At 41.9% G+C, this 15,387-nt stretch overlaps 1 protein-coding gene across 1 annotated transcript in view; it reads right to left on the minus strand.

Annotated features, from left to right (window-relative positions):
• Positions 1-14,878, minus strand: part of NID1 (nidogen 1) — a 48,215-nt gene extending 33,337 nt beyond the window's left edge. Inside the window, exons 1-7 of the mRNA XM_075412386.1 lie at positions 14,675-14,878; positions 7,424-7,723; positions 6,002-6,231; positions 4,932-5,359; positions 3,666-3,815; positions 2,175-2,426; positions 857-1,057 (exon numbers count right to left, since the gene is read on the minus strand). Coding sequence (XP_075268501.1) covers positions 857-1,057; positions 2,175-2,426; positions 3,666-3,815; positions 4,932-5,359; positions 6,002-6,231; positions 7,424-7,723; positions 14,675-14,878 — 1,765 coding nt within the window. The remainder of the gene's footprint in view (positions 1-856; positions 1,058-2,174; positions 2,427-3,665; positions 3,816-4,931; positions 5,360-6,001; positions 6,232-7,423; positions 7,724-14,674) is intronic.
• Positions 14,879-15,387: the final 509 nt, after the last annotated feature.

Genomic DNA, 15,387 nt, shown 5'->3' on the forward strand with positions numbered 1-15,387 from the left:
AAAGTGTACTCTCTCCAGTATTCATGTGCACCTGGGTGCACCACAGGCTGCTTCCTCTGTATTGCTCTTCGACAGCTGGGCTGACTGGCCAGCAGCAGCACTCCAACCTCACTTTGTTTTTGCTGTGTTGAAACACCCATGAATCTATCCAGAAAGAGGAAAGCAAAAGAAGGGAGAGTCCCTGGTAAATAGCGAAGTGAAGAATGTGTGTCTCACCACATCTCAATCTGAGATAAGGAAGGGAGAGAGAGAAAGATAAATACTGAAGAGACAATGGAGGAAACCAGTAAAGGAAGAGAGCCTCCTAATTTTTTGGTCAGTTGTTCAAATTCAGCTCACACATAATACTGACAAATGTTTGTTACTAACACAATGCACAGTGGTCATTGCAATGCAGTTCACATTACACATACTGGTAAATAACTGGTTTGCACAGTCTCATTGAACAAGACCAAAGCCCACTTAATGACATTACCACAAAAAGGTATACACCAGCACAGCTCCTACTGGAGAACTGTGGACCCTACAAAAATCTTTGCAACTTGTATGACAGCCATCAGCAGTGTAACAATAAGGCCAATGAAAAGGGAAATCGAGAGTGTTTTGCAAGCATCAGTTCAGAGAAAGTTAAACTCACATTTTTTTCCAACAGAGATTAGAAATATTTGCATTGTCCCACTCAAAATCCTCCTTGTTTTGGGACCTGTTCCTAAGAGGCAAAAACCAACTTTTTATAAATCAAAGGGTCCTCAGTACACTCACTAAGAAGGGAATAAAATAATGTTTTTCAGACTGTCCTACTCTGTGCTCTGAGAAACATGCACTATCTTATCATTTCATTCTTAGGGACCCTTACCAGAACTAGAAGTGTGATAGAGTTCGGTGTATGGTTCTATATGGACTGATGCACCAGATGGGATCTCAGGTATTCTGCCCTCCATTTCTGTGCTGATAGTAAGGTGACCATGCTCATCAATTCCACTGAATTTCTGCTTTATAACCAGCTTCTCATTGTTGCCAAGAAAAGTTACTTCAGTTTGCCGTGTAAACTCACCACCTAAAGAAACAGCATTAGTTAAACCACTTAACAGAGGTTTCTGAATCCTTCTATTCAAAGCATTGCTTCTAGTAGATAAAATATAAATTCCCATTTTCTGCAAGCTTTGATGCAGCATAATTGCTAATGTTTTGGGTTTCTACAGAAATAACTTTCAGTGCTATATTGATAATACCCTTGGATAATGCAAGGAAACTATCTTCTCATGCACTGAACACACTAAATTGCAAGTAAGCCTAAAGAAGTAGGGGTTTTTTAAATTTAAAAAAAGTTCCAACGAAGCTAATAATAGTAGGCCTTATCCTACCAGCTAAAATGACAAAGGAATTTTACATTTTAGAGAAAGCCTCCATCAGGAATACAGTGAGTTAAAAAAAAATCCAGTACATCTGTTTCCAAATCAAAACCAAGTGAAATGTATGCTGTAAATTCCAGAAAAAACTTCAAACACAGCAAATCCAAGAAAACCCCAAACACAAAAGTTATCTTCAACTAAATTCATAGTACAGGGCTGTAAAGGATAAAATTTTAGAAAGAAACACATGTTCTCCTAGAACAGATTGGATCTACAGCTTGAATTCATGTGCACAAACAACCAGACTTCAGCTCACACTTAGGAATATCTGTAACCGTGAACTGGGGTTTTCCTCAGATAAGTTAACAGAATCGTTTGCATCTTGTGCAGGAATTGCTTCTCTTAAGAATTTCAGACCTTCATGAGGTCAGATTTCAATTTCGCTTTTGCTTCGTTGGAACCATCAGGGAATTAATATGTTGGACTTCTCGTAGATGTAAATGCAGCTTTTTTCAGTAGCTCTGTACGCTGCAGTGCCAAGAATCAGATCCTCCTTAATAATCTCTTTCTTGCACAGGAACTGGGAAAGCCATTCTTCTTTCTAACAGACTTACGTGCTTGTACACTGAGGATAAATTAAAAAGCTCAATATCTATACATTGTAAACAAGAAAAATGGTGAGAAGTTTGATTACAAAGCAATCCATTTGCAGCTCAAAGAAACATGTTTTCATCCTATATTACTTCTAAATACATGTTTCTTTTCTCAAGACAGAGGAAAGCATTGCACAGTTTTTGAACATTATTTTAATTTCAAAGTTACCAGTAACACTGAATCCATTTTTATATCCTTCCTGTTCCACAGCAAACATCCATCCTATGACACCTCCAATAGAGGCAAGAGGCAGTAAAGAATACCCCAAAGTCTCTGGGATTGTGCTGATAGCAGTGTAGGCACGCCCTTGGTTCATCACAACGTAGGAGTGGAGATCAGTGTTCTCGAATATCACCGGAACGGGGTTATTTCCTACAAAGATTCTTCCTTTGACCTTCCCATTGACTCTTTGAGGAGAACCTGGCAAATCAATACAACGCATCAGAACAAAACGGCAGTTCTCACATACCCTCCAAGGAATGTGTTCAGAGCGTTCACTGTGTTCTAATGTGTCAGTTTTGGAATAAATGAGAAACAAATGTTCACAGCATTCAACAGACAGGAAACTACCTACAAACAGTGTGTTAATTTGCTTATGTACATATGTACATCTGTGTATGTTGTCATTATACAGATGACTAAGTGGCCAAAACTGCCTGAAGAGATGTCCTTTATCCTAATTAACAATTTTTTCTGCCAGGATAACTCCATAAACAGACTAAGCTGTTACAGTCTCTCTGACAGTAAGCGGCATACAGAAACTTCTTTTGAAGATCACACTTCATATCAATACCTACTGAATGTAAATTTGTTCATTCCCTATTCAAAGGCTAACATCACTAGGTGTTAGAATAATTGATCTATTATTCTAACCTTTTCTATATCTTGACTCAAAACTATTGACTGTTTTTAAGACTGCCCATGTTTTACAGAAGTAGCTACTTTGGATTATTAGTTGTCTTCTGTCTATAATTTTCTACATGCAAATTCAATTTCCATTACCATCAGATCCTGCTTTTCTTTCTCTGGAAAGTTCAATTTTATGAACTGAAAGCTAAGCCTCATAAAACACAAAGTCTCCAGTCAGCTATTTTAGTTGTTGAAATGCATCTATACTCCGAGTCAAGTCACTATGAGGATTGCAAGTGTATACACAAGAAATTCCTTTATGGATTTTACACAGGAACAAAGTTTAAGCAAAATCTGGCAGATTAGATCTTCAGTAAAGAAGCTTGAGTCAGACAAAGAGGAGCCATGCTCTTTACTTTGATGATCAGAGTTAATTTGTTCATCTCTTGAATGGCCCATTTCTAGAGTGGGGACCAAATCAGATTATAACACATTGAAACTTCATGAATATTTCTAGCAATAAACACTGGATATTATGTTCTCTATTAAATTACATCACTTATGTAAGAGTTTCTTTTTCTAGAAAGTTAGGCTAAAATGCATAATGCATATAATTTACTACCTTCATTCATAAAAACCACACCATTTTAGAAAGCTCAGCTCGCTTCTTAAAATACCTTTGAATACATCTCAGTGATAAGTCTTTCAGGAAGTATTTAACCACATCTTGTTTAGTATTAAAAACAGGTCACCTCATTCAAGAACGCCATGTGCAATTGCTGAGTATCTACCTAATTTCAAAAAAGTTACCTTCTGCTACACATTGTCTGCCATTTCCTTTGTACCCAGCAATACAACTGCAACAAAACCCATTGGGATAGTCTTTGCAAACAGCATGAACAGAGCACTGGTGGCGGTTGTTAGCACAGGTCTGTTGGACATCTGTGTGGTAGCGAAACACTGTAGAAAATAAAACAGGACACTTATTCTTCATGTAATTATTGTAGTATTCACATATCCTTGGTTTAGTTTAAAAGTACCTCTGGACGAACATGATTAGTTTTTGCCATTTTCTGTTTAAGGAAAATAAGCAATTGCAATGGACTTTTGCTAACCTTGCAACATGCAAGTAACAGTCTACTATTTTGCAGAAAACATCAGGGCTTCAGACATTAGAAAACCGTTTAATTCTATTGACCTCAGTAGATCTATATTAGTACAGATCAGTTAAACTGTCTTAGTGAAAGTAAATACACAACAATTTGAACCTGTCCTTGTTTCCAAACCAAAGCAAAAAGCAGCCTGTCCAACCTCAGAATAACACATGTCAATATGGTACCCAGGACTGTGCACCAACCAATGCACCATGTAATACTAACTGGTTTACTTTATTATTTCATGAGGTAGCAATCCTCATATCTGCTTCAAGAAACAATTAACATCTGGGCAGTCTGTCAGTGTTTCGAATTTTCTACAAGCACTTCCTCAGAAGTTAGAATCACTAATCCCACCCTTATAAAACTTCAGGCCATGAAACCCTGTCCAATATTTTTTACATGTTACTATTCCCAACCTTTGCTAAATCACCTGTATTCAATAACACATCAATGAAAAGAAATAAACTAGGTTTCAGTAGAACTGATCATAAAATCCTTACCAGGAACAGCCACTTGAAAATAAAATCTGAAGTTTAATAGCTGCATTAACAACCGCCCCGGGCAAAAGAGGAGAAATCAGTTGCCACTACGAATGCATCAGCTTTAGGAATACCATTATCCCTATAGGAAGCTTTCCTTAGAAGATACTCAGGTTCCACAGACACACTGTAAATGTGCTCTGCTGTGAGCTTGACTGGGACACAAGCTTGCTAGACCGGCAAGGTCTGAATCTGAGGTGACATCCAAGTACACTAGCTCAATGAATAACACAAACTTCTTAAACATGTCCAGATTTTCATATATGAAGGTAGCGAGAAAGAAACAGTTTATTCCTTTAGTAGTTCAGTTTCTTGCACACCTCCGTTTTTTTTGCAGTCTATTCATCTTAGAAGTTCCCAAGCTGTACAAAAGACCTTACCTACACCAGTTTCATCAAATTCTTCCACATCTATGACTTGGGGTGCCTGTGGGGGGAACTGCTGGGCCTGGAACTGGCGAGGTGGAGCTTTTGCTGTCGGGAAATCTTGATGACTGTAAAAAGACTCTGTCGAAGGTGTTCCTGTTACATCTTGGTATGAGGTCAGAAGGTCTCCTGCAGCCAGATGAGGAACACTATACGTAACACGGTGCTGATCCTCTTCTGCGCTGTCTGTACTACTGGTGACATAGTCCTGTCTTATTTCAGTGGAGCCATAGTCTGACATAAATGATTTTGAAGTCATCTCCTGGTCTCGTTCATCGGACTCTGGGCTCTCCAAAACGTTGCCGATTTTGGCAGGCACAATACTGTCAGATGAGCTACCAATCTCAAACACCCAGACTCCTTGTTTCCCAGCATTGCTGCTTCTATCAAAGAGAAGCATATGCCAAATCAAAATGATCAAGCACAAGTTGTGTGGTATTTCTAGCCTACACAAAATGTTATCCTTCACTGAGATATGAGGAAAAAACCTGTCGAATTACCTTACCCACACACTTACCCACAGGTACAGTTTGTTCAGCTCCAAAACACCTCTGACAGCATGGATAGCATTTTTTCTCTCCACACCCAGAGCTATCTTCTTGAGAATTTCTAGCCTTTTTGTCTCCAAAGTGGTGGGAACAGAACGAGATATTTGGGCCAGAAAGATCTTGCTAACACCAGAACCTTCTAACTCAGTCCCTTTACTTGTTGTTCACTCTTTCTTTCAAAAAAGACTACCCAGGATAGACTATGAAGAGTTAAAAATCTTAAATGGTCCTATATTTAGAAGGGCTAAATATACAGCAGCTCCTACCAGTGATAATGGAACTATGGACTTTTGACAAATCAAACCAAAGTCCTCATATTCCTCAACACAACAGATACTTATCAGTGGCAGACTTTGCGATTTCTCATGCAATGGCTAGTAGGATCTTATTATTTCCCATTAACTCATGTTACAATTAAGAAAAACATGGAACTCCTTGATGTTTTCTTGAGGAGTTTAAACAAACAAAAAAGCATACTTGTGCAGGTTTCTAATGCTGTCTTCATCATTAGCAATGACATTGTAGGATCCTGGCTTTTCCCAAAAGTAGTAGTTTGTAGAGGCTTGACTAAAGCCAACCACAGCAGGAATCTTTCCATCATCATTCTTGGAGTATGTACTATAGAACTGCAAACTATCTTCTGGATAAAGGAAAATGGCATAGGAGCTGGAGTCAGAAGAAGCTAAAACAGCCTGGAATGTGTTTCTCTGTGGAAAAAAATTAACATCCATTTACTCATGGAAAAAATAGTCAAGACAGACAACAGAAAAACATTATCTAAAACACAAGTCACAACCCGAATTTCCATCACACGTAATGCATCATGTACTTCCTAGAAGAAATCAATATTATGCAAGCTTGTGTTTTGCTAAGGCATGCGTAAATATTAAAAAGAAAGCATTATCAAAAGTAAGTTAAATCTGTAAGGAGATAGCCAGAGAGGCTGCCTAAAACTTAACAATTCTAAGTTCTGTAACATGCGTAGGATGCCACATCCTCTGCTTAAGGAGGAAAAAAAAAAGAAAAAAAAAAAGAGTGATGTGCTAGACTAAATAGAAAAATTCTGTAAACAGAATATTGAAAAAAGAGTTCAAGTTTCATGTTGTTGGAAGTGTCTTTTCCTGTAGGACACTCCTACATACTGTAAGAGCATTCGAGACAGTACCGCAGACATCAGCTATTCGTTGCTACCAGAGTGCAAAATTATTAATGTGCATACAGTGGTTGTGTCGTCAGGCACAAGAAATTATTCTTTGACAAAACAAGATTTGTTAAGTAGTAGTAACTTTCTCAACTTTATACACAGTGAGCAGGCTCATCAGCTGGGATAATTACAGTGCATAAAGTTACATAGCTTTGGAGGATACTACCTAACATGGTTCAGAAAGGGAAAATGCTTTGCAAGAAACACAAAAAGTAACCTGCAACTGCTTTTTCACTCAATACTAGCTACAAAGCATGAGGTTTTGTGAATGCAATGTCATCTGTCCAAAGTGGATTCACAGTTTGAACTTCCTGTTAGTCCATATACCTATCAGATTTTTATATAGTTTGATGTCAAAATGACTTAAAAGTCTGCTGAAAAATACAAGCCAAATACAAGCAGGATATCCTACTATTTCAGTTGTTACCACATCACACCTAACATTCAAAGTAAGAGTTATCAGTGAATACAAAGAAATCAGCTATGTACATTCAAGCATTTTCTTTTGAATTAATACAATACTGGAAAACACAAATCAAGGAAAAATTCCTGAAAGTCCTATTCTGTTACAGCCTTTTCAACAACAACATATATTGTTAACTGTACAGGATTCATTCAAACAAAACAGGTTACAGTGTTACACTTCAGCTGAACACGTGTCCAACATGTCTTAAAGCTCTCTGATTAACATTCACCTTTTCTTCCGAAGCATGATCTTTTCCGGGTGCCTGGTAAGGAGCCACGAGCTTCCAGGTAACAATGACAACACTGCTGGGATCAAAAGTAGACTCAGGAAAACCTCTTTTGATATAGTCTGATGCAAGCTGCAAGACATCTGAGGATGAATCTTCTCTGTAATACACATTTCCACGTCCATCTGTTGTGTCCAGGTCAGCCATAAAAGGAGCGATAGCCCCAAAACTGACTGGGAATTGACCAAGATACTTTTCTTCACTTGAAGGTTTATTCACTGCAATAATCCCATTAGTGGTAACCTAGTAAAAAGGTGGAAATTATAAGACAGATACTGTTCATATGGCTGACTCCCACACCTTTGTGCTCTAGATCACAATATTTTCACTGCATTTCCAAAAGAAACGAAGTCAAAAGACAGCCTTGTGTTTGCAAAGTAACTGAATTTTTTTAAGTTTTTGTTTTGTATCCCATGTCCAGAGTCCTGGGATTTCAGTTCCCCAAAACCAGAGGTGTACTTTACAGACAGACAAACCTTTTTTCACTAGATAAAGATTTTAGCTATTTGAATTTCAGAAACTTATTGCCTCTTCTAACAAAGATATACACAACCTCCACATTTCACAAGTTTCCAGGTCTTTCTTGGACCAAGACCCAGTGCAAGCCCTCTGTGAGTCTGTCAAGAATTGCACACAGACCTTCTCAGACGAAAAGCTCTTCTTGGCTTTTAGCTGTTCCTCTCCTGAAGGGCAGTTTTACAACAGCATGACTGGAGATAAGCATGAAGCAAGCATTTGCAACAGTTACTTTTCCAATTAACCAGTGAGCTAGATTCTTAGCTGGCGTAAAGCAGAGTTGACTACAGAGAAGCTTTATCGAAGTCATAGCATACCCCTTTGGAATCTGGACTTGTAGTGCGAAGGCAGAGGAGTATGCTTCATGTGGACAGTTTAGAAAGTTGTCCATTCCCAAAAAAGTCTGATGTCAATTAAAAAAAAAAAAGAAGGGGAAAGCAGAAATTGAACAGCTCTGTCTTGTGCCTTACACACACATAAGTCATGACACAACAGGCTATGTCAGTCCCATGAAAACCTGGTTATGGATGCAGGACACAAGTGGGTCAGTTGAGTTTTCCTTGCTACTAGAGCACTGCCTCAGAAGCTGACAGAACTTCTGAGCAAAGAACTAACCTACACATAGATGCCCACTCAAAAAACTGCTCCATGCTTAAATATTGTAATAGCTTGGGTGAAGGTCTTCTGGCAAGATGTACAGATTTCCCTTTGCTTGGCCAGAACTGCTCTAATTTTCACTTCACTGCAACCATCCTCCTAGGAATTCTTCTGCTACTGTGCAAGGTTGACTGCAACAAGCCGTTGCTCGCTCTTCAGACAAGATGTGAGCACAGCTCCTGTACCAGAGGCTAGGAGACAGAATTTCTACAGCAGATACAGGCCACCCTGTAAATTCCCTTACAGCTGAGTGCTCTGACAGTCCTATGGAAAACTGGCTCTATTACTTGAAGAAAAAAAAAAAAGGCATGAACTTATATAAGTGAAACTCTTGGTTTGAAAATGCATACATACTGGCTCAGCAAGATTTAACTGGTCAGTGAGATGATGACCCGCAGCCAACCACCTCTGACTAAAAATAAAATACATACACACATACAGGTAGATGGGCAGGGCCTGTCCAAGTGTGGCATCCAAACTCTCTTGGCAAATCGGAGCTGACCCACACACGCAGAAGCAGCAAGTGAGACTACAGGTGTCAGGCCTCGCAGCAGTGCATAAACCGCTCATACACAGCTCTCTGTCCCAGGCCCTTCTTGCCATTCCATGGCAATGAATCAAACACATACAAACATATTTCCAAGCACTGGACTACCTGATACCAGGACTACCTGCAGGCAGCCAGGCACTCGCTGCTGCCACACAGGCGGATGACTCAGAAAGGGACAGAGGTCCCAGAACTGGCACCACAAGCTATAAAACTAAACCTGCAATCTCCCACAGATTTGTCTTGCTCACAGGGATTTTTGCGAGTCCAAGAACTAACAGCTGCTGGATATTTTCATATAGTCAAGATGTTCACAACATTAAGCAATCTTTATGAATGCTTGGAATAGCGTCAGAATGGGCACCATGGCTCAGACCGCAAGGCCTTCCAGCCCAGTCGCCTGTCCCCAGCCACACCTGGTAGCTTACAGATCCAGCAGAACAAGAGAAGGATGTGCACATACTCTTCCAACCAGCCTCCAACTACATTTACTTCAAGGGATTCCCTGTGGTTTCACTGTTTATTGAAACTCAGTGGACCTCCTTCACGTATTTGTTAAGTCTTCCCTTCACTACATCTAAACTTTATGCATCCACAAAATCCCTTAAAAAGGAAATCCACAGATCTGTGACTCATACCCTGAGGTCTCTCCTACTTTTGTTTGTTTTCAGTCTGGCTCCCAGTTTCTTTTGAACCCTAGCATTTGTATTGGGACATACAGTCAAATCCTGCCCTGTTTCTCCCCCTGCGTAATTTCTCCTCCAGAATGAAGAGCCCCGGTCTATTGATGCAGTCCCTGTGTAAGAGCCATTCCCTGTCTGATCATTCTCACCGTCTCCAAATTTTTCATCCCCTTTTCTACCATACACATTTGGAAACAAGGAGGCCAGTACTACATATATTCTTCAAGACACAGAGAAATTGTGGGCTGACAGGGATGTTGGCTACACATGTCTTGGAAACATCCTTTAAAACCTGGACCCCTACTACTGCTGCTACATACAGCAAATCAGAAAAAGTGTAGTACGGGAACTTGTGCTACAAAGCACATTCATATACATATACGGCACACACCTATACCCTGAACTGTCCTTTGGCTACCCAGGGGGTCAGAGCACGCCTGCTGCCACAGGCTAGCGGTTAATCAGCTTGGTGTATAACGGTTAGCACGAACCATTAGCTAAACTCGGCAAATAGTTCACACGACATCGCAGAATTTACTTTAAAAATGCCTTGACATATACTGACTATACTGTCTGCAGATGTATAATTTCATTAGCTGCTACAGTGGAAAGTACTAAAAAAGTTAAGATCATGTACAAAATGGGAAGTTGGCTTTATGCATGAACTGTATTCTAAGGTGTATAAGCATATATAATCTGCACAAGCGTGATGGGAATGTAGTTCATGTTAGACAGAGGGAGGAGAAGCTGAATATTGTGACCTTTTGCCCTCTAATCATTTGTGACTTAACAGCAGCCACAGATCCTAATATGAACTGTGAATTTTCGGAATACGGAACTAAAAAGACAGCTTGGGTTACTGCAGTCTAGGCTCTGCACTTGCAGGTAGGCACGAAACAGACCTTGTCCAGAAACGTTCCCAGAACTACTGTAAGAAGTATACACTAGAAAATGCCTCGTATGCCTGCAAAGCAAAGATAAAACTTACCCTAAAAATTAAAAGCCACCAATTATAGTATACCACTGGAAGACAGTAGGGAAGATGGTGGGCATCGCAGCCAGCTTGCTAAGACATTATAGCAAGGAGACACACTCCACCTTTAAAGTAATAAATTTAGCGTAAATGAAAAGTTTTTTTCCTTTCCTTCTCTTTGCTTACACATTCTGTACTCAAGCATCTCTACTCCCACTCTAAATCCTCTTGTGAGAGATGACCGGTGCTTGAAGTATTTTAAACAAATTCCTTGCTCTTCTTCAGATTTGGTGTGTGCAGACATTGCAGCTGCATGGTCCCCCATTTATGGCAGAGATTAAAATAACAATATGAAAAAATACAGTCAGGACTAGTCAATAGTGTAGAACAAAGCCGAGACCGAAGAAGTGACCTAAGATTGGGCCTTCCTCTTCTCACCGATTAGGGGCATGCTTCTGATTATTAACTTCCTATCTTCCTAAAAACTTCAATGCAACAAGTTATTTTATTAAGGAGATGCAAAAATGCCAACCTCATTTTCATTTGTTTGTAGTTTATAAATGAGACTGTTCAGTTTTAAATGTCAAGGGAATGTTAGATTGCAAGTACTCTATCACCCAGAAAACATATGTAAGACATTAAATGAAGATAAATACACAAATTGCTCACTTTGAAAAGAGATTTTTAGTGTACAGAAAGAACATTCATCATTACTGAAAATGCTTTTTCCGATTTAACAATATATTTATATTGACAAAGATGGTGAAGAATATGATTTAACTTTATCCTGTTCCTTTTAAGGTCACACAGGTAGGTTAAAGTGTGAACCCCAAAATAAAGAGAAGTCATTTAAGGTAAGTACTGGGTTTCATTTAAGCATCATTCCTGCCAAAAGCAAACAGGGAAAAAAAAAAGTCTCAGGTGGGCGTTGTCTAAAGACCAGCTGTACTGTACATCTTTCCTTTTACGGTATAATACTATTTAACTTGACAGAAACTAACACAGATGTATTTTTAGCACGTTAAACTTCTGGATTACACACATAGTTAACATACATTCGTGGTTTGTAGCAGAACAAATCACACACGCTCTATTATCTACCACCCTGAAAAACCAAGTGAGGAGAAGGAATTACAAAGTAATGAAGTACTTCTATTTAAAGAAAAAGTGTATCTGTGTATGTACAACAAAAATCGAAGTTTCAGACAAATTAGGTCTTTTTCCCTGTTCAGTTACTAGGCATTTTGAGGACTTAAATATTTCTGAGTAAGAGAGTTTAGAAAAAGTTAATATATTCAAATAATGAAGTGCCAGTTGAGTTAAAGGAGCAAAATTTTCTAACATAAACATGACCAAGTATTAATTTAGGAAGTTAATAAAAGTAACCACTAACAAATAGATGCAAGCTTGCCTTAAAGGCCTTGAACTCTTCCCTAAAAGGAAATAATCCCTAATCCTTTAGCTTTTCCACATTAGTGAGCCTGAGTGTAAACTGAAAAAGCCTCAATTAAAGTGTGCTATTAAAACCAATAGATCAGCATGGGTTAGTGATAGGACTCAGTGTGGTAAACCTCGCATGAGAAAACACCATACTGAAGATTACAGGATGTGAAAGTCTGTTTCCACTTATAGTGAATAAAAGTTCTGTCTTCCTCCTATGAAAAGAAAAAAAGTTTTGTGGCCGGGTATTTTATTACAAGTTGATACTAAACAATCGTTCCTCAGAACTCCTCGCCTTTTTATTCATGTGTAGACCTAACTCAAACAACTCAGCTTCTCAACTGTTCGGAAAAATAGAGAACCCATGTAAATTTTCAACTGATTGAAGGCAAAACTTGCAAAAATCAAGCACTCAAAATAAGAATATCACATTATCCTGATGGACCATACAGAAAGATGTATTTCATCACAACACCTCAAAATCTGATTCAGGAAATTCTATAAGTGTTATGATGTATTTCTACCAATACTACATGTTAATTGTATCAGCTTGATAATATTTACTATCAACTAGCAATACTTTGGTAAATTCTGCTTACTGGATAACATAGTAGAGCTTACTAAGTATTCACTGCCAATATACAATAATACTGCATATTGTGAAAGCTCGTTTAAGACTGCTCAATACCTTTCCTTAACAAGTGTACTTCTTTCCCTACTCCCATCCAGTTCATACTGTGCTTTCCATTTTGCAATACTTGTGACAGATTAAACACAAGTTAAAAGCCTCTGCATGTTATGTAGACTGACACTGAAATACTATGCATTGCCAAACTTTGCCTATACTAAAACCGCCCACCCTCAGTACTGAGGAATCATACTGAAAGAGCCCTAAAAGTGATTCTGGAATAGCCTCTACGTGGGTATTCTTCCAGAGAAAAACTAGCTAGACCCATTCCTGTTTTATGGCACAGGCAAGTAACAAGATCCTTAAAATAAAGAAACCTGGTGTTGTTGACCAATCCACTGCTCTTTGAAAACTCTGTCCCCTTTCTGTCACTTATCTGACAAGTGACTTGCTATCTTTGCTTCTCAGTGAGTGGATCCACAGCCTGCTATCTTTCAAGAATACGTTTGTGCTTCAAAAAGTGTGTGTTTTACTTGGGTTGGCTAATCAGTGACCCAAGTTAGGGAATGGAAGACAAGACAATGGACTAAGGGTCAAACTGAAGTCTGAACTCCACTTTGTACTTGTGAATTACTTCATCTTTACTGCCAGCCTCCATTAACAACACCCGGTTTCCACACAGGCATAACCTGAATCCCTCAAAATTTTGGATTTCAGATGCAATTTCAAGATTTATCTAGGGAGGGGCAGTATGGACAATGCAAAAGAACATAGCTTAAGCGGCAGCACTAATACAATTCAGCGTAGTGCAAGCATGTTCAGTCTTCAGTGAATACCCATAAAACAGACTCCAGTACACGGGAACTACATCAAACTTTGCACTACCACAGTCACATGGACATCTGGTTTCCTAAGTGTCTCCATGTAGATCAGTCCCCAAAGCTGCATCTTAGAGCCACGGTGCTTAAAGCACATTGGTTTACCTGGTCAGGGAGGGGGGTTTCAACTTGATCAGATTAATGTACTAAAAGTGCTGGCCCTTCCCTACTAAGACCTTTCTAAATATGCTGGGTAGCATCTCCAACTGCCAGCCTAGACGAGGCTTCGGGGGAAAAGAGGCAATGATAAAACAGCCAGTACTCCCGTAACATTCTGAAGACACGCCACCTTTTTAAATGTTTTTTTTTTTCTGGCTACTCTCGAGCAGCTCAGCTCCAGACGACCTGTTTTCACTCCCACCTTCACGCACCAAACGCCCTTTGCCAGCTACAACCACGCACACGCAGCTCGGGGACGCAGATCCTGCGAGGCGGCACGCACGGCCCAGGCCTGCCCGCCATTGCTCTGGCCGGGTGTTCCCCCTACCCGAGGGACCCTCGGGCAACGCGACCCCTGAGCAGGCCCACGGCGTCGCGGGGCAGAGCAGCGCTCTCGGGTAGGAGGTGCGAGTCTTGGCCGGGCCAGGCTGCCGGCTGGGCAGTTTTGCGACCTTGGCGCGCTGAAGCACTCGAAGCGTCGACCATGAGGAGGATGTTCCGTAGCAGGAGCACAACTGGGGACGGTGCTGACGCTGCCCGTCGCATCGCCTCCACAGGCTGCCCGCGGCGCAAAGGGTCGGCAGCGGCCGCAGCGTGAGGGGGGAATGAAGGCGGGCTGACACCTGACCGAGCACAGCCGCACCCAAGAACTCAGCTCCGCGGGCCGACCTCAGACGAACACCCCACCCCGCACCCCCGGCCCCCCCACTCACGTAGAGGGAGCGGACGGCGGCCCCGTAGAAGCGCAGCGCCGCGCTCAGCTCCAGCGCCGCCGACCGCGCGTCGTCCCCGGGCGGCAGCTCGGCGTCGCCGCTCCCCTCGCCGTGAGGCAGCAGCGCGAGCCGCTCGGCGGGCAGCGCCAGCGGCAGCGCCAGGGCCAGCAGCGCCCAGCGCGGGCAGCTCCGCGCGGCGCGCATCCTCGGCAGCTCCACCCCCCTCCAACCCCGCGCGGTGGCACCGCCCCGCCGCTATAAGGGCGAGCGGGCGGGCGGGCCGCGGTCGCGACCAATGGCTGCGCGGAGGGGCGAGCGGGACCCACCGCCCCCCGGCACGGCCCCGCCCCGCACCCGCCGTTGCTTGCGCGGAGGGGAGCTGGGGGAGCCGAACCGGTGCGGGGCTGTCGGTCCCCGGCAGCTGCTGCCAGAGCCGCGGCTCTCCCGCCCGCCGGGGATCCCGCGCGAGGCTGGGAAGTGGGGACCCCAAGTCACCCCAGCTGCTGCGGGACCTTCCAGGCTGCCCCGGGGAGCGGTGGGGTCACGGTCCCTGGACGTGCTCCAGACGCGTAGATGTGGCCCGTCGGGACGTGGTGGTGGTGTTGGGGTGACGGTCGGGCTTGGTGACCTTGGAGGTCTTCTCCAGCCTTACTGATGGTTCCGTGACTCCCCCGGCACACCAGTGGCTACTGCCCCGAAATCAGCTACACCAC

The sequence above is a fragment of the Opisthocomus hoazin genome, chromosome 2 (assembly GCF_030867145.1).
Source record: "Opisthocomus hoazin isolate bOpiHoa1 chromosome 2, bOpiHoa1.hap1, whole genome shotgun sequence".
NCBI classification, from domain to species: Eukaryota; Metazoa; Chordata; class Aves; order Opisthocomiformes; family Opisthocomidae; genus Opisthocomus; species Opisthocomus hoazin.